Here is a 24,159-nt window from a genome sequence, read left to right as displayed (position 1 = left end):
GACCAACTGCCACTAGAGGCAAAAGAGTCCTTCAAATTTCCTGCTTCATGGAAAAGTCTGCCAGATACTATGGGCCTGTAGGCTGAAGATTGATGCCTCAACATTTAGAAGAACTTCAGGTGACTGTCTAGAAAGCAAGATGTCTCTGTCAATTCTAGAGTTTTGAAAGCTGCTTACTATATACTTTCTGTTTACTTAGGCAATATTATATTCTGGGATCTTCAAAGAGTTGAAGACAGATAGTTATAGTTTTCCTTCATTATGATAAAAGATAAATTAGATATGAAACTTTATAATCACAAAGATAGATGATAGAGTATTTCCCTTAATTTGCCACGTGTAAATAGACTAAATATTGTAACTATAACTCTTGCTTGATGACTGCTTTGTTATATGAAATTTTACTATGTTAAAGTTAAAACCTTCCCTTTTAATTATACATAAAATGAAAGATGGTGTGGAATGTCCTTCTGTATATATGTTGCTTTATTGGTAAAGTCAGGCACGAAATCAGAACAGAGATAAATATAGAGAGAGAAAGGAGGCAGAGTCAAAGAGATGCCATACAACTGCCAAAGGAGAAGGGTGCCACTGGAAACTTTCCAGTAAGCCACAGCCTTGTGAAGACACACAGATTAATAGAAATGGGTTAATTTAAGATGTAATAGCTAACTAGAAATATGCCTAAGTCATCAGCCAGTGCTGTAATTAATGTAGTTTCTGTGTGATTGTTCGGGTGTGGGTGGCTGGGAAATGAAAAAGCAGCCTCTGTTTACTATTTTTCAAACAGTTGGCACAACTATTTCAAATCATACGTTTTTAAAAAAGGAGACACCTCATTCCTTTCTGCACTAGTGGGTGTTCCCTTCAGTATTTAATTGTATGCATGCTGTTTTAAATACTTAGCTATTTATCATTCTTACAAATGAGAGGCGATGGGCAATTCATCACAATGCATTGTCTGTACATTGTTACATAGTTCATTATAAAATACCATGATATAATTATGTTGTGTCATAATTTTTGGAGTAAATAACTCATTCATTTTGTGTGTATACTTTTTATATTTTTTACAGTTGTGCTTGCATCTTATGAAATTTCCTTTCTGCAAATTTTTTATCATAAGATTTCTTAAATGCTAATGCTTTCTATTTAAAATATCTCACTTGTGAATGACTTAAATTTTAATGATGCTATTTGTTTAATTTTTAAATCTTATTTATGATTTCTTGATGGAGGAAAGTCATTGGTTAATAAAGAAACTGCTTGGCCTGATAGGTTAGAACATAGGTGGGTGGAGTAAACAGAACAGAATGCTGGGAGGAAGAGGAAGTGAGGCAATCGCCATGCCTCTCCTTTCCAGGGCAGAGGCGATGAAGCTCTGACCCAGGATGGATGTAGGCTAGAATCTTCCCAGTAAGCACACCTCGTGGTGCTAGACAGATTACTAAATATGAGTTAAGCAAGATATGAAAGTTAGCCAAGAAGAGGCTAGATATAATGGGCCAAGCAATGTTTAAATTAATACAATTTGTGAGTTGTTACTTCGGGGACTAGGCTAGCCATGTAGGAGCCGGGCAGGACGAAAAGCAGGCCCGCCGCTTTTTATATAATTTCTTAATTACTGCTTATTGTAGCATTTCAGTGTTGTCTTTAGAGCATCAAGTGTCTTTGTGGTGGCGTTTTTCTCATAAGAATTACAGTCTCTCTTCTTATGAATTGGTATTTAGCCAGCTTCAGGAACTTTCCCTGTGAGCACAGCTAATCACCAGAGCTCTCCTGTCTCCACCTTCTTGGTCTATCTCCCAAAGAAGCCAATGAAGTGAACCTTGCCCCTCTCCTTTGTCAATCCTTCCTTAAACATAGCAGATGTCCAACCTTTCTTCAAAAGTATGTATCTAAAAGTGCATCCTTTCTCTTGCTTGAATTCCTGTATTCTACAGACTCATGAAGTTCCTCTGCCACCTTAAGCTTAATTCTACCTGTCCTGCACTGGAGTAAATGACAAACATGAGAGATGCCTGCAGCACTTTGGAAAAAAACAAGAGCTTTCGCAGTGCATATACGAGAAGAAGAACTGAGGCTGTAGGATTGCCCCAGCAGCATTCAGCAGGGGATGGAGTGGGGGTGGGGGCAGAGGCAGGTGGTTCCTGAAGCAAGCCACCACTCAATCACTGCTGTCCAGTGCTGGTCTTAGAGAGAGTTTTCATTATAGATAATACCAGAATGAAATGCACTAAATCTAGAAAATTTATTATATTCAAGGCAAGAAAGCTTTCACAATAGCTTTCTGTTCACTGTGTGCAGTAAGTGGTTCAACCTCAAGATAAATAGTCTTAAATAGTCTCTAAATGCTTCAATAGTCTCTAAAATAATACTTGCCTATTATGTAAACAAATGTATGTAGTTTTATTATTGTTATTATATATAGTAAGCATAGATAAATTATACAAATAATATATTATATAACATATTTTATAAATGCTTTTTCTAATACGTATTGATATTAAAATATTTTATTATAACATAATATTTATGCATATATACGAAATACACACCAACTATAACATATTCCTAGATAAGCATAATAAATTAGTAAAGGAAAGAAAAGGCTATTAAAATCTTAATTTAACTGTCTTGCTTTGTAATTCTCCGTAAAAGATATCAAAATTACTTTCATGTTGGTAATAATATGGCATGCCATCATTTTAAAAGATTGCTCATGCACTCAGTTAAAACAATTATGCACTAATCAGAGTAGCATGGAACAGACTTCTGTAGCTGAAGTAAATCAGTCTCATCTTTTCAGACTTGTACATGCCTCTGTTTCCTATGTGTGTGAATGCTACCAGTGCAATATGTCCTTTAGTGTTAACATGACAAGCTATTGGCTGACTATGTACAAAAATAAAATGGCCTTTCTTAAAGTAACCATGGGAGAACACATTGAATCTTTAATCAACTCAACTATGCCTTCTTACACTTTGGTAATTAGATGGAAGAATTCAAATATGGTGAGAACTGTAAGACCTATCTCCACTCAGACTTCAGGGGATTATTTTTTTTTTTTAAATCTTTGACAGAATTCTTTTCAGAAGTAGCTGCAAAAGTATATACATACAAATTTGAAACAACTACCTTTTCAAGTTGTACACACATTTTTGTGCAATGGGAGAAAAATCATTTGTTATAAAATGACATAGACCACTAAGGGGGCCTATGTATTTGTAGAATTTACATAAATGCAGGGGTGGCAGTGATCCTGGTTAGCATTTAATGTCACTACAGGAGTGTTATGCACTTAAAAGATATGCACAGGAGAAGCTTTACATGCCTAATGGCAGCAGGCTTAACAGAGAAGCCAAGTGATGCTGTCCTCTGTCTCAACAGTGAGACACAACTAGATTAAACTACAAACCTTACAGCTACAGGGTCCAACACAAGGGTCCGCGTTTGTGCTTCCTAAGCCACTGCAGTTGCAAGGTTGGCAGTCTGGATAGCCAGTGTATCCCCTCACACATCGATCACAGCTCACGCCTCCAAAACCAGGCTTGCAGTGACAAGATCCAGGTCCTAAACCTGCAGAAGAAGCATTGCATATCAGCACTTGTGAAGGAAACACACAATTTAATTTTTGAGGTTTGAATTATAGTAACTCTTAAGTTGAATTCTGATCACAAAATTAGTTTTTTAATTTTTATTATTTAAAAATTTAAAGCAATTTTAAATTTAAATGTATTTGGTCCTTATTCTTTCCTTCCCCTAAGTTCCTCCAAATTCTCTTCCCTTCCCTACCCATTCAATTTGAAGTACTTTCTCAAAAAACAAACAAAAACCTAATACAACAGTAAAACCTAAGAAACAAAATACAGCAACACGCAAAAAAAGAGAACATACACACACACACCAAACTGTAACCAAATAAAAGTACACACAAAAACTATGTAGTCCATTATGTTTGTCAGCTACTCCTGTGCATGAGGCCTATACTGCTGTGGTTAATGTCCCCAGTGTCACTCTCTTGGAGAAAACTGACTTTCCCTCTCCTAGCAAGTATACGTGACAGTTTGGTTGCTAGCTTTTACCCTAGTGGCTAGGTTTTCATTCATTCATTAATTGATTTTTATATATAATCAAATGAAATAAAATACATAAGTCAAAAACTATCACATCAAAGTTGGACAAGACAAATGAACAGAAGGAAAAGAACTCCAGGAGAAGGCACAAGAATCAGAAGAACATCTTTTCTCACAGCCAGGAATTTCATAAGAACACTATAAACTAAAAGCCATTATACACACTAAGGATCTGGTGCTGACCCGTATAGGTCCTGAACATTCTCCTCCAGGTCTGTGAATTCATATTGAGCTCCGCTCATGTTAGTTATATGGCCTTCTTTCTCTGTTCATCAGTAAATCTATAACTAAAGGATCTGGAGTCTAAGTAATAATCTCAGAGGAACTGGGGAGATGGTTCAGCCATTAAGAACACTGTTGCTCTTACAGAGGAACCAGGTTTGGTTCCAAGCACAATATGGTGACTAAAAATCATCTGTATCTCCAGCTCTGGGGATCCAACAAGCTCTTCTGGCTTCTGCCAGTACCAAGCACTCATATAGTGCACATACTTGCATCCAAGCAAACACATAAAATAAATAGATTTAAAAGTATTAAAAAATAAGGCATAAAAGTTGGAGATATGGTTTGGTAAATGGAGCGTGCAAGCACAAGGATATGGGTTCGGTTCCTAGAACCCACATGGAAGTTGAGTGGGTCAGTGTACATCTGCAAAGCCAGCCTGGAAAGTAGGATTAAGCCTTGCAGAAATAGGCAGATCACTGGAGATGGATGGCCAGTCTGTGTAATCAATGGATAATCTCTGGGTTTGGAGAGAGACCTAGTCTTGAAAGACAAAGTAGACAGCTGTGAAGGAAGACAACCTGTGTTAACTTTTAACTTCACACATAAATGCCTGAAAACCATACCCATGTACCTACTTACACACACATACACACACACACACACACACACACACACACACACACACACACACACACATCAAGGGGTGCTTTCCATAAAGTTTAAAGCTTGTGACACAACACTGGAAAGAATAAGCTTTGTCTTGAGTCTATCTGGTGGCATACAATCAAGCCTGCCCAGAACACCGTAACAGATGGAGACGTCCTTTGGAATAAAGATGGACCACTTACGAGTTAACAATGGTACTTGTCCTTATGCCCACTGTGATGCTAAAGAAAAGGCTGAATGGGGGTGGAATTGGAGTAGTGGGGTGAGTGTGATAAACATACAGTGTATAAAATTCTCAGCAAATTAATATTTCTTTTTAACTTTCAAAAAGAAGGCATCCATAGGAACAGATTTCAGACATGGAGGAGGGAGATGAAAGTTGTTATAATTTCCCTGTTCTTTTGACAGAGAAACATTACAGATAATACAGCCAAAAGAACACCTTTGGTCTGTAAGGTGAAGACTGCTGTCTGTTGTTCATGCCTTTGGTGATGAAGATAGGAAACATGTTTGAATGAATGAATGCGAGAAACAAGCTTTCAAAATAAGAGCCAATCAATGAAATATGATCTTCATCAGACCATAACAAAGGGTAGTGAAATGCAAGAATACATCATAATAAGATGTCATGTCACTGAACAAAATGAATATTAAACACAAATAAGTCAAGCATACACTCTATTACTATCAAGAGTATGTTTGCATAATGTGCACAGGAGTTGTAAAGTATGACTGGAAATAGCAAACACAAAGAACATATGTATATGTCGGGAAAGGAGGGAGAAAAGTAAAATTGCTGGATACATACTAATTAGGGCCATGAAATATGGAAGATGTAACACCATAAGCATTCAGTTTACATTGATAAAGAATTAATAAAGTAATTTTGTTAGACTTTTGCTTCAAAACAATACTGATTATAGAAGTTGGAGAGATGGATTGGTGGTTAGGAGCATGTGCTGCTCTTCCCGAGGAGCCTGGTTCCATAGCCATCAATCATATGGAGACTCAAATGTCAACACCTTCAGTTTTCTTTGAGTATCCAGTAAAGGTAAAATATAAAATAAAAAAAGGAGGGGCAATATTAACGTTTTTCTTTATAAAATTTCGGGTTTTTTCTAAGCTACCACTATATGATACATTTATTTTTTCTAATTTTTCTATTTCTTTTCTTTTTTTTCTTTGAAGCTGGGTTTTTTCTGTAGCTTAGGAGCCTGTCCTGGAACTAATTCTTGTAGACCAAGCTGGTTTTGAACTTACAGAGATCTGCCTGCCTCTTTCTGCCTCCTGATTACTAGGATTAAAGGTATGTGCCATGACTGCCTGGCTAATTTTTCTATTTCTAATAGCATTTTGAATAATGCACTAATTTTGATTGGTGACTTAATACTATTGATAATTGTAGTTAACCTGTCATTAAAAAAGGAAAGAATTTATGATGGCAGGATTTAATTTCAAAGGTGTTAGGGCAGAAATACACAGTCTTCATTACTTGCTACTTTAAAGATGCTTCTCAAATTACCCAGAGCAAATATACTGAAATTAGCTCCCAAATATGAATTTTACCATTTTGCCAATTGATTGCTTGATGTTGAGAGTTTATTGTGAAATGTATTCCTCAGAGCGTTGGGTTTCAACTCATAGTACTACTGTCTAGACCTTCATGCACAGCACACTTGGTGTCACCTACTTTTCTTAATGTGATCTCTCTATTTGCTTCTCAAGGCCGCACACAAATCTCTCAGTGAAACTGCCAAACACCTACACTGGACCCAGTGGAAGTTGCAGAACAGTCTAAGGAATAGGACTTAAAAAAAACATATGTATGATATGTATGCTTTATACATAAACACCTTCTCTCTTTATGCTCTCCCTACATCCTTCAGACATAAACATATACACACACACATGACTAACTCATATAACATCATTTTCCTCATGATGTCATGTAAATGATAGTGGACCCATAAGATTATACTGCCTGATGATATCATTAGTTTGTATAATGCAGACTAAGACATTTCTACAACTAAACATTTTAAGACAAATTTCTCAGAATTTATCTCTATCATAAAATGCCATGCTACTATATACATATATCAGAGCAGATGATCTATTTTCTTTCTTTCTTTTCTTTTATATTTCTTTTTTTTTTGGTTTTCAAACATTATAGTTTAGCACAAAATAAATTATTATGGCGAATAAAAATGGGGTCCTCAAAAGCACACTGTTAGATCTCAGAATCCTGACGCTGTGGACGGAATTCCTGCAAAAGTCTCTGAAAAGGACGGTGTTTGACATGCCGCCGTCCTTTCCTCAGGGCGGCAGCTCTCTACTGTCCTCACCTCGCCGGGCATATTTCTCATCCTTGACACAGACTTCACTTAAGGAGCCGACCGGATCACAATGACATGGCTGGCATGGACTCGGATAATTTGGTGATACCTGAAAAATAAATGAAATGATTTGAATCAAGTGTAATAAAAATACCAGTGTTTTCATCTCAGAAAACAATTCATGACAGTTTTTTTTAAAAAAAAATACATAATCAATTGTTTTGATAAGATTATCAGTATTTATCTTACACACAGATTGGAAGGCTTCTAAAATCCATTTTTTCTAAGTAGATACACAAAGTAAAGCATCTGATGCCATCAATATGTAGATATTTGTTACTTAGAGTCAATAATCAATAAAATTTTTCCATGATTTATAATAACTGCATTATTACCATAACAAAACGATGATATTTGTTAGGTACTCATATATATCACATAACTCAACCTGACTGCTTATTCTATGTCTTAATATGACATGGTTTAAAATCAGCAATGTCAATTTTACTCCCTTTTTACTTTTCAAGAACTTTCACGCTAATCATGTCATAATTATTCAAGTAGAAATTTACATTTACTGCTCAAAGGGGGCACAATTAAAAATTTAAATTAGAAACCTGGCTTTCTAGGAAGCTGTATAACCTGGAAAGAAATTTTCAGATTCTGGTAGTAGAAGAAGTTGAGCTCATATCCCATGGGGGCCTGCCTGTTCAGGCCTCACCCTTCACTTTGACACCAGGACAATAACAATTACTGCAGAGATGTTCTGTAGGGGAAATGAAGAGGGATGGATGGAAGGTATCTCACAAGATCCCTGGCATACAGTAAGTGCTTAGGATCACTAGTAGCTTTAACTGTTGACTAATTTAATTAAACAAATCTAAACTGCTCACACTTCTGCACTCCCTTTTGTTTTCCAGATGGCCAGGTTAAAAGCGAAAACCCTAAACTAGCTTCCCAGGAACTGAACATGCATGAATATACTTTTCTCCTGTAGACTGCAGCTTTCATAAGTATCAATAATTAGTTTAAATTTTAAGGGGGAACTTTTTTGCTGATATAAATCATGATGTAAAAATTAGACTTGATTATATATCTAATTAAATACGACTAAAGTTCACTACCATTTAACAACCATCATTTGTTTAAGACATTTTTAATCATGTCCCCATGGAGCTAGCACTGTACCTAATGCAGACCTGAGCCGTGTTCTCTACCTTAAACAAGTTTAGGGGAATAAAAGGTTTGTGAGACACTGATTAAAGAAATGTAATAAAACAGACACACGCGAGAAGCCTCTAGGATCAAATGCCACAACTTATCATGTTCCATTCAAATAGAAATTTTGTGGAAACAGTGGCTATTAAACTGGAGCTTAAAAAGAAGGGGTTATTTGTGAATAGACGTTAGAGCAGGGCTTTCTACAGGGAAGAGCCACCAGACTTTAGAAAAGAAAATCCTCTGTGAAATATTACAAGACATTATAGATACTTTGAGTTGACTTTTTACTGTTACAACCTAATTTGTGTTTGCGATGACAAGAAGGAGGAAAACAAAGCCTTCTAGAAAATTATTATGTCTGATACGGATAAGAAAAAGTTGTCTGAGTCAGATCCTTGGTAAGGAAATTCTCTAACCTATGACACTGACAAACAGATGTGTTCAATAATGAATTCATTTAGTGCTCTCAAAATAATTTAGATTATTACTAATTACCTCTTAGTAAATTCTGTTATTTTATGTGTGAAATATACACGTGTAAATCAAATCAAATATATGAATTTATTAGATAAATCTAGGATCAAATTAAATTCAGTACGACCAAAGGCCTCATGCCTGCTATGTAAATGCTTCTATTCTAGGCTACCTCTGCAAACATCAGGACATTTTAAGAATACAGTGAAAACAATTAACAATTTTTCAGACACAAAGTTCTTAATTTTGTAACTTTGTAAATGTCTACCCAGATAGTGTTTGTAAAATTTTCACATTTTAAAAATTCTTTTTTAAATATAAACATTTTTTGCAATAATTGCAAAAGTTGTTTATTCCTTTACCTGTGTCACTTGTAAAAGAAATTAAACCCAGTTATCAGTTATGATTGTGATAATGTACCTTGGTCTGACATACCATCAGGTGAAAATGTGAATTTAGGGGAAGTGTGAGAATTAATTACTTGATCACTTTGAGCATAATAAAAAGCAGTCATGAACTATAAAAATTTGATGTTTGAGCTGGGCTGTGGTGGCACACACCTTTAATCCCAGCACTTGCAAAGCCGAGACAGGCGGATCTCCGTGAGTTCAAAACAAAACCGGTCTACTAAATGAGTTCCAGGACAGCCAAGGCTACACAGAGAAACCCTATCTTGAAAATAAAACAACAATAATAATAATATAATTTTCAAAACAAAAGCTGATGTTTGGAGAACAGAATGAAAAAATCTACTGGAGAGATGCTGTGGAGGGGTAGATATCTATACCTGTGCATTAACATCTGCTCACAGTTTAACTGATTGATTCTGCATAAAACAATTATTCACAGGATGCCAAGAAGTTCAGTGGAAAGAACTAAATAGAAAAGAAAGAAACTTGAGTAGAGTTTTCAGTGCTTTGCACCAACTAGACAGGTTTTAAAAGAACTTAGAAGTGTAAGTAAAGCACCATGAGCTTTCCATCAGCCGTCTCTCAAGCATCAAATGCTCTCGTCCTCCACTCTATGCTCCAGCAAGTTTACTCTACTTAGGATGCATTCAAAATATTCAGAGGAAGAAAATGGGATCCAGGAGGTTTGTACTTTATCACCACAAATGCACTGTAAGAATGTGTGTTTGTAGGCATGAGAAAAACAGAAAAATGTAATCATCATTTATGAAAGAGAAGTCAATAAAAATAGACCCCATGGAGACCCAGGATTGAAATTAACACACAAGGAGGAAATGCAGGAACTGCGGATATGTCTCATAATTAATAGAATGGTGTTTATGAGGGATGCATGAAGAATTTCAACTGAAATACTTTACAAATATGAGAAAGGCAGAAAAAGAAAAACTCCAGACAGCTGAAAAAACAAAACCTCAAGTTTTCAAATTCATCGGATGTATTTAATTTAGATTATGAATAGTGGTGTGGTCAACCCAATGGCATGATGTCAGATAAAGAAAAACTATATTTAATCTGAGAAATGGAAAAGAAATAAAAGGTAATAAAGACCTCAGCAACCTGAAGAGAACCATTAAGCCCTTCATCACACAGGTAGTTAGTCTCAGAAAGAAAAAAGAAAACACAGACCAAATAATACAGTTAATAAATAATAGCCCATCAGGTCTGGAGATCTCAGCATTTGGGAGTCGGAGGCAGGAGTATCGTAAGCATCCTCAACTGTAAGTTTAGCCACCATTTGGGTTATATGAAACCCTGTCTCAACAAAACAAAATATTCTCAATGTGGATCAAAATAAAAGTCGGTTGCTATGAGAAGCTCAGTGAACCATGCAAGATAAGCAAGGAGGAATCTTGACAACACACCGCTGTGTGCTGACGATGGGGACTATTTTGTGTGAACTGACCAGTGGTAAAGTGCAGGGCTGCACAATGTTGTTTCTGTCTCTCTCAACCTCCTCCTACCCTGTATCTTTTCTCTTCCTTCATCTCCTATCACAAAGGAGCATACACAGACCATGCACTTAATCTGATAGGTAGGGCAGTTTTCCAAAATGTAGAACAATTGTTGAGAGAAGCAAACCTAAAAGAGGTATCTAGAAGGGAGTGGCATTGGGACAAGCTCCAGATACCAGAGCTCTGGAGACTGAAACCCGAGAGAGATGAGTTTGACTGGACTGCAAAGTCAGTTTCAGTCTATCCTAAACTATTTGGTGAAACCCTGGCTCAAATTCACACAGTCACATCTTTATACCAGGAAATGAATTAAGAAGGATTATACACAATGGGAACAAGAAACAAATGTCAGGTGTGGTTTCATAAGGACTAATGAAATCCAGCAGATGATGGTATCACACCCAGAAAATGCTCTAGGCTTTAAAAGGAATAGGGGATAGTCAACACACAAACACAATCTTTATAGTAAAAGTTTGACTGCTTGGAAGAAAATAAAAACTACTCTGAAAAATAAAATGCATCAGCATGATCAACGAGGGTTCTCCGTAATTTCAATATTTGCATGTCTGGCTAGGTAATTTCAATGTCATAATAGCTCCATTATGAGACTCTGTCATACACAAAGTAACATAGAAATATAAAACCTATTAGGTTTAGCCATATATCTAATTTAAAAAATTAATTAATATCAAATTTTATTCCAAGAAATCATGAAAACTAAAAGAATTGAAAGCTTGGTTATCTCGCTGGGAAATTCTAAATTGTATTAAATGTTTGGAAGAGATCTAATTTCCATTGTGCATAATCATTTTTTTAATCTGAGGAAAAGAAAGCATTTCCTAACTCTTTTGTTTGAGAGTAGTAACCTATATTGCAAATGACTGACAAAGATATTGTAAAAATGTTAAAGTCCCAAATTCCTTATACAGCAAAACAAAACTCTTTAACTAAATAAAATCATCCCATGCATGAAATTATAATATTTTTAAATAAATAAACCATACTTAAAACACAACACCAAAATTGTCTTCATATTCTGCAAATAAATACAGGCTAACCACTTTAACACACAAAGTGAAAATACATATATTTATTTTAATAGATACAGAAAAGCATTTGACAAAATGCTTCAGCATTTTTTTTTTTATTATAAAAATTCTCAGGTACCTGGGATGAGCAGAAAAGTTGCTGAATCTGATAAAAGGCACCCATAAAAATCCCATAACTCACACCGTGCTCAATAGTGAATTATTATGTTTATATTTAAAGTGAGAACAAAATAAAACTGTCAGCTCTCACCCATCCTATTTAACATCAGCATAAATATTTCAAAGTAAAGAGTGATCCTGACTTTATTTGGAGACAAGAGCCCAAGTGTGCAATTCTAAAGCATACTATAAGAATCCTGGAACCAACAAATGAATTTTTCATAGGTACAGATGACAAACTCAGTATTAATTTTTCTTAATAATAAAATGAAAGAATTGGAAAAAGTTTTACTTAACCATTTAATTACTATTAGGACACAAAAATAAAAACAAAAGGCTCATTTAAACTTAACCAAGCATATATATGTACTATCTTTATTTCAAAATTACTGTTAAGTTTTGAGAAGTACAAAGAGATATGATATGTTCATAAAATGACTCAACATTAATATGATATTCATTCTCTCACTCTTATGCACAGATTCTAAGTAAGTAGCAAACAATATTATCTTTATTTGAGAAATTGATTGTAAAATTTTGTGGTAACAAACGAGTGTTTTCTTGACCAGCCTGAAAACATACATATAGCAACATTATATAGACCACACATACACACATACACCACCACCACCAAAATTAGTAAAAAAAGAGGCCATGAATTTTAAAAACCAAAAGGGTGAGTGGGGGAACATGGGAGAGTTTAGAGGAAAGAACAGAAAGTGGGAAATGGTATAATTATAATCTCAAAAAGTAAAAAAAAAAAAAAAAAAATATTTTTTGTGGAAATGCAAAAAAGCTACTGAAGAGAGAGCCTTGTTCCAAATGCAGTATAAAGTGGGTGAACCCGCATTGCTTGACTCCAGGTGTACTGATATTAATGCACCTAGAATGTGGGCTGAACAAACTGAGGTGCATTGTGTGGCAATGTAATATGACTACCTTTGTTTATTTTTTGTTTTCTGTTTTTTGAGACAAGGTTTCTCTGTAGCTTTGGAGCCTGTCCTGGAACTAGCTCTTGTAGACCAGGCTGGCCTCGAACTCATAGAGATCTGCCTGCCTCTGTTTCTTGAGTGCTGGGATTAACGATGTGCGCCACCACTGCCCCGAAATATGATTTCTAAAGAACTAGATGTAAGTCTAAATCATTATTTCATGCCCAAAACAAAAATTTCTCAAAACATTATTTAAAAATTAAAAATAGAAATTTTCTAAATTGAAAAAGAATAATATCTTTATTTGAGCAAATGTTTCATGATAGAAGATACACAAGTGGCCAATAGGCACTTGAGTTAAAAAATGATATAATGCTATAGTTTCAAGTCATCTGAATGACAAAAAAAAAATCCAAAAACATTGTCAACTATAAATATCAGTGGATACATGGAACTCATAAAGATCAAACATTTTTGGTGAGCATGTAAAATGTCTTGATTATTTCATAACAATATAGAGATTTCTCATAAATTTTAATAGAGACTTGTCTTATGAGACAAATATTTCATTCTGAAGTATATATCCAGAAGATAAGTTAAAGAAAGACTACAATATGACATATGTAGACTTGTTTGTAGGAAATAATCAGAATCTGAATGTCACCTCAATATCCATTGATGGGTGAATGGCTAGAATTACTCTGTGCTCGTGCAAAGGAATATCATTAGTTCTTTTAAATGAGCAGTTATTGGTACACATACCATGAATAAATAAATCTTCAAATTTATGATGGTAAAATGAAGATAAAAATGAACGAGCACTGTCTGGTTCTAGTTTTTTTTTGCTGTTGTTGTTGAACATTTACTGAAAGGTAAATGTATGAATTTTCTAAGATCAAAACACACTTTGGCTGCAATGTATTCCAATTTGAGGAAGTCAAAGGAGACTCTTCTGGAGCCGCTCTGACACAGCATACGACATCCTTAAACAGGTACAACACACTTTCAGGTAAGAAAAGTCCTCAGTCACCTTTTAAAAGGCAAAGTGCAATGTTTTAGAGATGCTGTTATGTCAGTTTGAGATACATAACTCTTATGAAAAAATCAAAAATAAAGCTTAATAAAAGAAAAATATACTTTACCCCTTTTGGTCTGAAGAATCCATCAATGCATGTCTCACAATTTATCCCAGCCGTGTTTTGTGTGCAGTTGATGCACACCCCCCCTCCGATGTACTTTCCGTGTATGTTTAAACTCAGATTTCTTTTGGCAACATTTTCATCATAATAGCACTCTTCAGCTTTTCCGTGACAATTGCATGCTACAGTCAAAATAAAAAGCAGTAAGTACTAGCTTCATGGTTTAAACATATTTAAAAAATATTTCATTATCCATATAGTATGGACACACAAGTCCTTATTAAAAGCATTTGTACTTATTACATATATGCCAATAAATTCATTCTTGTCAGGGAATTTTGAATAATTAAAATCTATAAATTCAACTGAAGGGGAAAATGCCAATACAATTTCATATAGTTCAGTCTATACTCCATTATAACAGATAAATTATTGAACAGAACACTGAATGATTAACAATCATGTAATCTATGATTAATAATGCCCCTGGGTGACACTCTGCACTATATCCAATGGGTAAAATGGGCAGGGAGGAGTTAATTAGTCCCGTTTTTCATCATTAATAACAAATAAAACTTTTCAATAGGCAAGATTCTCTGCTAGTTATTTTATATTTGCTACTACTGATTTCGATTATGATAAAATCCTCTTCAAAAATCACTAAGCCAAGTCAGAGACAGGGGAAATTACATACAAGGTATCTTCCTTAGTATTGGATTCTGTTCTGGAGTGAGATTCAGCAATCTGTATTCCAAATTGCTGGTACAGTCCTCCACATCCAATGAGAGATTTACATGTTAGGTGTCAAGACAGAATGAGAGCCCCAGGTAGTTTGGATTGGATGTCCTTGCCCTTGGTTAGCAGTCATGTGATATAAGTAATGTCCTCTTTTCACTGAGACTCAGTTTCCACATTATGCATGAGACAGGCAATAGTCATTAGCAGATAGGAAGGTTTTAAAAGCATCAAAGGGGATGATGCATGCAACATGATTCCATGATGCCTTTTAAATAAGTTCAATTGATTTGTCTTGCTCTGCACCCTCTTTATATTTTTCATGTTACATTATAGGAATTTAAGACAGTGGAGGAAAAATCACTTTTCCCAGAAAAGACTTGTTTAAGGTTTTGAAATATATATATATATAAAATTTTTATGAGGTTAGGAATCAGGTGATGTGGGATTCCCTTCTGTATTCTGTGAATACCCTTGGTTAACAAAGAAGCTGTTTGGGGCCTGTGATAGGGTAGAGCAGAGCTAGGAGGGGGAAGACTAAACTGAATGCTGGGAGAAAGAAAGCAGAGTCAGAAAGAAGCCATTTAGCCCCACTGGAGACAGATGCTGGAATTTTACCCAGTTAGCCACAGCCTCATGGTGATACACAGATTAATGGAGATGGGTTAATTTAAGATATGAGTTAGCCAGAAATAAGCTTAAGCTATTGGCCAAACAGTATTGCAAATACTATAGTTTATATGTGATTATTTCAGGGCTGAGCAGCAAGAAACAAACAAGCTGCCTTCCTACAACAATTGGGGGAGCAATATTTGTTGTCTCCTTCCTCTATAGATTTGGTTATCTTTTCTTTCATTGATTTGTGTTTGTGTATCAGAGGACACACACTATGTAGATACATATGCATGTATTTACACAGCTGTTTTGTGTATGTACATAGTCTTCTGAACTGTCTGACCTTATTAACCATACTGTTCTGTCCATATCAGCATGACTACACAGAGTACCGCTAGAGAGGAGGTATGAGTCAATACCTTGTTAATGACAAGTTATCAGGAAGTTTCTCCTTAAGCAACAGCGCACATATACTGGGGTCCTTGAATAAGGTTGAGAGCTAGGATCTTGTCTATGATGCTAAACTCCTTCCTGTGTTAAGCTGAGACACTTTCAGGAATATTTTGCTGCCATTTTATAACTTACTTCTTTCATTTGTTTTGTAAATGCAAAATATTTAAGAGAATTCTAGAGAGGCATGCTATAAGAACTATGTTAGTAATAATGACTAAAATAATGCAAAAATTAATTATTATAATATGGCCTGTCTACAGATACCACCTCTGAGCTAAATTATTGGAAGTGTAATTTCTATTTTAGACTAAAGGTGTGTCAACTTGAATTTTAATATATTAAAAAATGGCCATCTTATGATGTTATGTTAGATGATTCTCTACCCAATAGACATGATCAAAGTCATCCCCCATAACCTTACTAATATTGTATCTTATTAATACAATTATTAGCTCTACCAGGCATTCAAGTATTTGTTAGAAGGATGGATGCATACACTGACAAATCAAACAAGATTTTTATCATCTTAGTTGCTGTGTCTTCATCTTAAGAATCATCCTTTTTTTGTCTGAATTGTGAATGTCAGTTTTGGTTGTTTGCATAACAGCATTATTATTTTTCTTACTGATATATAAGATCTCCTAATATAGTAAGAATATCTCTTTGTTATGGTGTTGAAAAAGCCTTCTCTAATCTGCTGACTTTGGATTTAGAATATAATAATTTCAATATATTTGTAGAGTTTTGAGCTTTACTTCAGGGAATACATAGAAATTAACTCTCCGTGCATTGTACATAACTTTATGTGTTTAAGAAAAGGCACACCAGTATTTAAACATCCTCCTTTAAATATATATTGTAAGGAACAGTGAAAATTCCACCTGTCAACATAGAGGGAAATATGCAATGCAGTACAGAATTATCTACCAGTATTTAGAATGGATGTAAAATGTGGGCTAATGTTTGGTTCTTGAGTGGCAGTCCTCATATTTTCTGCAACCAGAACCCTCTATCTGCCTATCCACAACAATGGTACTGTGCCTCACTCTAGGTGGATGGCTTCAGAGGACAGGGATGGTGTCTGCTCCCAGCGAGCCATTTTCTACTCTGTCAGCAGCAACTTTCCACTCCACAGGAAATCCTTGACATATGCTTTAAATAAAGCCTTTGCAAGAGAATAAGAATTTGTCACTATTCAGAGATAAGTTTGCTTTAAAGAAACTAGATCGATAAAAATCCAAATTAAACTGAAATTAATAAAAAACTGATCATGTCTTATATAGAGAGTTTTCCTATCATAAGATAATTTCCTAAATATTAAACTTAGAAAGGAGACATTTTCTGTTTAGCTTTAGAAGTGGATACATTGTCAAGCTGTGTTGCTTAACTAACTTATGATTAAGATACCCATTTTTAATTTATGGACTTGGAAATATCTTTATTTTCAGAGTATGGAAGTGCACCTTCCCCTCTGCCTTATAAGATGGAAAAAGACTTAAAATCCCCCCCCAAAAAAAGACTTTAAAATTACATAAGAACAAATGGATCCTACAAGATCAGGGGTGACTAAGAAGAGCTGAAAACAAAGAGTGGACCTACAGTGGTGTCTGAGCATTCAGTGACAGTTAAGTCTCTGTCTATTTCCACTAATAATAGACACATATCAAAGATATTCAAGATATGGATAATATGTGTAGCAATGAAAATCTCAAAAGGAGTGTGTTTTATGATTGGAGAATATTTTACTCAATTTTCTTAAAGTCTTACCACATCCAACAAATGAGCCACAATAAACATAAGCTGAATTTGTCTGTATTCAACATATAGGGTTATATTTCTTATTTGATCACAAGCTTGCTCTAGAAACCTTATCTACATTTTGAACTTAAAATATCTGGTTTAGGCTGGCTCACTGAAATATTAATATTGAATTCGGCTGAATTTGTCTTACTGCCGGCTTGAGTCTACAGTTCTGCAAAAGTATGAGATCTTTTCTTGCCCTAAGAAAACCAACAGAAACAGAATTCTCTAGAATTTAGGTGACAGGAGGTGGAGGGATGACTCAGATGTTACAAATACTGATGGCTCTTCCAGAGGACCCATGTTCAATTCCCAGCACCCACATGGCAACTCACAACTGTCTGTAACTACAGGATCCAACACCCGCACACAGACATACATGCAGGCAAAACACCAATGCATATAAGTAAAAATAAATAGATTATATCTAGCATTCAGGTCACTTGGGTGGACTACTTGATTAAATTAAGTGTCTAAACTCAGGAAGTGACTTTTTAGTCATTTCCCTAAAGAGAAACAGGCATTCATTTTAACTCTAAGATAATAATTCAGAGTAAGCACTCTTGTTGACATACTATTCACTATTTTTCATTTTTTTCTTGGTGCTCATTGTTCATCAAAGGCTATAGCATAGTGTGTGCTAATAATCACCACAGATGCCGCTTTATTATAAGTAGTTCTATAGTAGTGTTGCTATGAAGAATCTACATTTAAAGTATTTGACAATTGATAATCAGTATGCCATAACTATAATTCCCCTCCCATATTTACTGAAGCATTCTTTAGGGTAGTCAATACGTGGAATCTATCTAATGACAATTTACTGCTCTCTTTGGCATCATGAAACTGAGAGAGTAGGACCTAAAAATGAGACTTAAGTCTCATGCAGTAGCCGACATTATTCAGAGCATCTGACAATTTGTACTCTGAGGGTTAAGAAGAATCATGTAAGAAATGTTTCCATAGAGACAAACTGCATATGACTAAAACATGTTTTTCCATAACAAAAACAAACAAAAAAACCAGCTGAAGTAAATTTACTTCTATTCACTACATCGAAGAGAAGCACGAAAACATAATCCAAGAACAGTTCTGTGTTTTGAAGACCCTGAAGTCACAAGACTCTCCTCTTGTTTTTTCAAAAGCAATGAGAATCCTTGCATGACTCCAGTCTTGGACTGCTTTTTCACAATGTCTGTCTACTGAAGAATAGAAATGTGGAGTGTGCGCACAACGGAATACTATTAAGACGAAGGATGAAATATTCCACTTGCCATCAAATGAATGGAACTGTTATGTTAAATGTAATAAACCAGGCACCAAGATGCAAATACAGCATGGCCTCACTTAACATGTTAAATGTAGTCTGTGTGAGTTCACTAAATTTAGACGTAAAATGTTGATTAATAGTAATGGGCAAAAGGGGGTGGGAGGGAGAGATGGGCAAAGGTCGGTCACTGCTTACTAACTTACAGTTAAATAGAAGAAACAGCGTCTGTTGTCCCACTCACAGAATCATAATGCTTTCTACAAAATGATAGGCTGCCCTGTTCACAGCAGAAGGGGGCTTGATGATTTTACCACTAAGAATTGATAACAATTTAAGATTGAACACTATGCAAAGTGTATATGTAACTAACACATGAAATCCCATGAATTCACGCAATTTTAAATGTCAATTTTAAGAGTGAGATTTGTGCCCACAAAGTTTTAGGTCTTGGCCTCCGTATCACCTTCCACCACTGTGCATCAGCATTGCACATCCTAAGTGTGACTCATAAATCCTTTTATTCTCTATGAATAGCCTGGTTGTAGCGTGAAGTTAATTTCTCACCTTTGACTGGGCTCTCATATGAGGCGATGAGTGTTTAAAGGCTATTTTGTGGGTGTAAGAGATTATCTGGACTGAGAGTGCTAATTCAGACTCTGCAAATATCTCTGTTTAGAAGTTATCTCCATAGGCTCTAGGCTTCACTTTCTGCTCATTTACATTTCTGTTTATGTGTGTGGGTTTCCAGTTGTTTATGTTTTCATGTTGTCTGTTTCTGTTTGCATATGTTTATATGTTTGTGTGTCTGCTTCTTTTTGTGTTCCTGTCTATGTGTGTTTGAGTGCTTTTGTTTGTGTCTTTGTGTGTGATTTTATATGTATTTGTTAGTGGTTGTGTATGTTTTTGTATCTTTGAGCTTATATGTTTCTTTGTATTCCTATGTCTGTGTTCTGTGTGCATGTGTTTGTTTATTGTATATTTATATGTGTGTTTATAATGGCTTTGTGCATTTTCGTGTTTGTGTGTTTTATATATGCATATTTGTTTTTAATGTGTATTTCTGTTTCTTCTATGTTTTGGATGTGGTTATGTGTGTTTATGTGTCTCCACGTTTTTTATGTTGGTGTTTCATACTAAAGTACCGAGTTCTTCTTCATGGCAAACAGTGTACAGAATTTTTTTCTGTGTTTCCATAATCCTTATATTTATGAAAAGTTGGTAGCATTTGATAAATATTTAGAAATTTAAGATGAAAACCCAAGAAAGCTGAGGTAGTAAGACAATTGGTTGACAAATTTACTAGCTATGGTTTTGGCTAAAATATATAGCTGGAATATGAGTTTGCCTAGCCAACATTAGCTCTCAATGATGTCCTCTGTGTCCCCAGCTAAGAGAACGCCACAGGTGTCCTGTCAGGTCAGAAGCATACCTTCACACTCAGTCCTGGTAAGGAAAGTCCCAGCTCTCCAAGGCTTCTGATGGAATCCCGGGCAGCAGCGGTCGCAGCTCTCCCCGCAGGTATTGTGCTCACACTCACAGCGCGATTTCTAGCCGCAAAGGGAGAGGGACATATTTCTGAGTGTTGCATAGAACCACAGAAGAGGGGCTGTCTCTGAAAGGTGGGTGTAGGAAACACTAAAGTATAAAATCGGGGTCATCGTGTGCAGGAGACAGTGGCAGTGCCGGGGAGACTACAAATCTGCACCAGCGTGGTTGGTCCCTGCTGTAGTTAGAATCACTGGGTTTAGGTTCTGAAGAGACCAGAGAGTCCCAGTTGAAGACTGAGTTCTGCTTCTTCAATATCCTGGTATTTTCTTCTCGTGGCACATGCCTAATATTAAGTCTTACTTCAAAGCCCTGTTCAAAGTCTCAGAAGTGACAAAACAGGAAGCTAGGCTTCACTTTGCATCTAGGTCCCGAGGAAAGGCAAGAGTTTAGAATCTCTGTTACTATGGCTTTTATCTCTGTGCCCTGTGTTCTAGTCTCTATTCATAGCCTTTCCAAGGGTGCTTTTGGGGTTCTCACTACTTGGGAAACAGACCCCAATAGATAACGCCGCACAAGATACACTCAAACTAGTCCTGAAAAATTAGCCATCTGCCTGTGATGTGATGTACAAGTCATTAACCAGAAAACAAACTTCGGGTATAACGTTACTTGTAGTGAAGTTTTAGTAGATGCAAAAAGCCAACCAAACAAAAACAAAACAAAAAACGCTGCATGGCCTTATAAACATCCCCTTATTTTCCAATTCAATTTATCTCTTCCCTGTGCTGCACAGTTGATGATTCTGAATTTGCCAGTTTGTTTATGACAAGAGAGAAACACATGCTCATTCATCTTGAGGCTGTGTTCACCTAACACGTTTATTGTCGTTGATGAAAAGTTCTACACCAAAGCTTTCGAGCCTGTCCGAATACTCCCTTCTACCTAATTTCTTATCGCCCTCCCCCACATCAGCTTCCTGTCACAGGGACACTATTACGCTTACCTCTGTGCACAATTTTCATTTCTTTGCCTGATTTTTTTTTTTTTTGATTAAAAAATTTTAAAGGACTGGACAGGTAGATTGATGGCAGGCATTCTCACAAAGCTAAATCGTGCGTCAGACTGTCATTGCTAGAGAGACGTCAAAACAGACGGCACTTTGGAACCTTTATGGGAGAAGAGAGGTAATCTGTTTTCTGATGCAATGACGGTTGGACTCAAAGTCTATCATCTTAACTGCCAGCTCCATTTCACCCTGGCAAGGCTTCCCGTGAAAGCGTTTAAGTGGGGACCTGACACCCATTCACAGCAATTCCTTTCAGTAAAGCCTCTCTTGAAGCATTTTACAGTGCGGCATTTCATTTTGCCTAAGCGGCCTATAAATATACATACATTTGTTGCCGGATCAAGCGGACAAGCCCGGGCATGACCGTAACAGATGCACATCCCACCAACTGAAATATCCTTGACGGAGTAGTAATACTGAAAAAGAAAATTAGAAAGAAATGTCAGCATCGCTGAAAGGGGAGAACAGGAAGAGCAGAAAGCAGAATTAGGGCAGTTAGGTAAAACTTCACTTTTGCCTTTCTGGCTTCCTTAGAAGCATTCTTGTGTTTTCCGAGGTGAAGTAAGTCTTGGCTTGGCACTCATTGCCCCTGAAAGGAAGGCCTTCAGGTTATGTCTCATGCCCACTGTGGGGATTTCTTTCCTTGGGCGTTGCAATGTTCAGGCCACAGCAGTTCTGACCTTGGGGCTGAGGACAGTAACTCTTCATAAAGTTGTTTCACACAATTTCTCTAAAACAGCCTCTTTAGTTGTGATCATGAGAAGCAGAGTGTGAATCAGATTATCCTGTTTTACTTGATAAATCTGAAATGGAACAATACCTTTAAGGGAAACTATGCTGGTAACAATGTAATTCTTATCTGATCCACAGGGAATTTCAAAGGGAAAAAAAGGGCAAAGTGATAGGCTGATGTCCAGAAAGCTTGCTTTTTTGTTATGTTAAAATGTTCTTACAACTGCTTTTCTATCTGAAATTAGCATAAAGCTGCAGTATAGTCATTTAAAAAGTATCTATAATTACAGAGCTGGACTGAATTGAAATTTTAATTAATGTGTATAACTTTTTATAATCACTAGAGTTTTTTTTTCTTTAAGTTAGTATTTGGTATCCAAATAACCCACTCAGTGAAAGAAAGACCTCTTATTACAACTTCAGTGAGTATAAAATATCTCACATATATAACCTGTCTGAGTGTCCTAAAAATCATTTATTATTCTATAGAGTTTTTTTTCGATTCTTCTTCATTTGTTTTTGCTATATGCACATATTATCTTGTAAAATATCTTTCCAATCTTACGTTATTTGTTTTATCTAGACTTTGAATTAATGGAACATGTTGAGAAATTTAGGTAACTTAATTTTTTTTTCTCTTTGCTTAACTTCATGGCTTAATGATAAAGATACAAGTGGAGATAATTGCACTAGAAGCTGGTGCGGTGTTATTGTAGATGCTTTCAAAATGAAGAATTGTATTTTAAGTGTAAATACATATGACTTTGATTTTGAGTATGAAGAGCTGAAATGTAATATTCTGTTTTCACATCTTTAAATCTGCAGATAGTGTTCATTGAACCTGAGCACTTTCAGAAAGCATATGCATATGTTGACCAATGGCTCAGGTATGGGGCCATTGCAAATAATATATGTATAATACAATCCCCCACTCAGCCCTGCAAAAGATGATAAAAAAGAACAGTAATTTTTTCAGCGATGTTCCCTGTTGTACTTGTCAAAGAAGAATAAATTTCACAACAGTATTGTTCAGGCTTTCTTCATTCTAAAAATAAAATTAAAGGTGATTTTTATTTTCAGTCTGCGAAGAATCCAAACAGTGTTAAAAAATAATGATGACTTATGCATAAGGCGATGGACAATTGACAATCTGGTGAAATGTAATACAGCGTAAAAAATGCTTCAAGTTTGGAAAATAAGAGGCACTAGGACAACTCCCATATGTTGTATGGAGATAATTAAAATTTGGTCGTTGTTCTGTGATGATGGAGAGGGTAACATGAGGAGAGGAAACAGGTAAAGAATGATGAGGAACTGGGACACAAGCCATTGCATTATCATTAGGCCCGGTGGTAGCTGTGGTCTAATCTTCATGCTCTAGATTTAAGTGTTTTGCCCTTAGGTTTGATTTCACCCTATACACATACTTTTCATACATATACCTCCAGGTGTACTGTACAGCAATTCTTTGTGAGTAGGGTGTACCCTAGGATTTAAAGCCGAATGTGTGTGGACAGACACTACACAAATTCATGGCCAGAGTACATAGGGAGTACATAGGGAGGAGTTGGGAGGAATCAAAACTAATAACAGCAACTGCTCTGATCATTCTTCTCATAATAGCCTTACAAATTTCTATTTGTTCGGTGCTGAAAGAAAACATACCACACACCATTAGCTCCGGTGGTCAAAGATCTGTTGAAAAGACTCTTCAGACTTTGGCTTGTTTCTGTTAATTTTAT

General features: G+C 35.9%; 1 protein-coding gene across 3 annotated transcripts in view; it reads right to left on the bottom strand.

The window, feature by feature from the left end:
- Positions 1–24,159, bottom strand: part of Lama2 (laminin subunit alpha 2) — a 579,970-nt gene that overhangs the window by 321,979 nt on the left and 233,832 nt on the right. For all 3 annotated transcript variants that reach the window (XM_075946853.1, XM_075946864.1, XM_075946871.1), the window contains exons 6-10: positions 22,012–22,101; positions 20,561–20,678; positions 14,262–14,440; positions 7,373–7,472; positions 3,419–3,579 (exon numbers count right to left, since the gene is read on the bottom strand). In XM_075946853.1, the coding sequence (XP_075802968.1) occupies positions 3,419–3,579; positions 7,373–7,472; positions 14,262–14,440; positions 20,561–20,678; positions 22,012–22,101 (648 nt within the window). The remainder of the gene's footprint in view (positions 1–3,418; positions 3,580–7,372; positions 7,473–14,261; positions 14,441–20,560; positions 20,679–22,011; positions 22,102–24,159) is intronic.

This window comes from Microtus pennsylvanicus, chromosome 1, assembly GCF_037038515.1.
Source record: "Microtus pennsylvanicus isolate mMicPen1 chromosome 1, mMicPen1.hap1, whole genome shotgun sequence".
Taxonomy (NCBI): domain Eukaryota; kingdom Metazoa; phylum Chordata; class Mammalia; order Rodentia; family Cricetidae; genus Microtus; species Microtus pennsylvanicus.
This window is presented reverse-complemented; position numbering and strand designations above follow the sequence as displayed.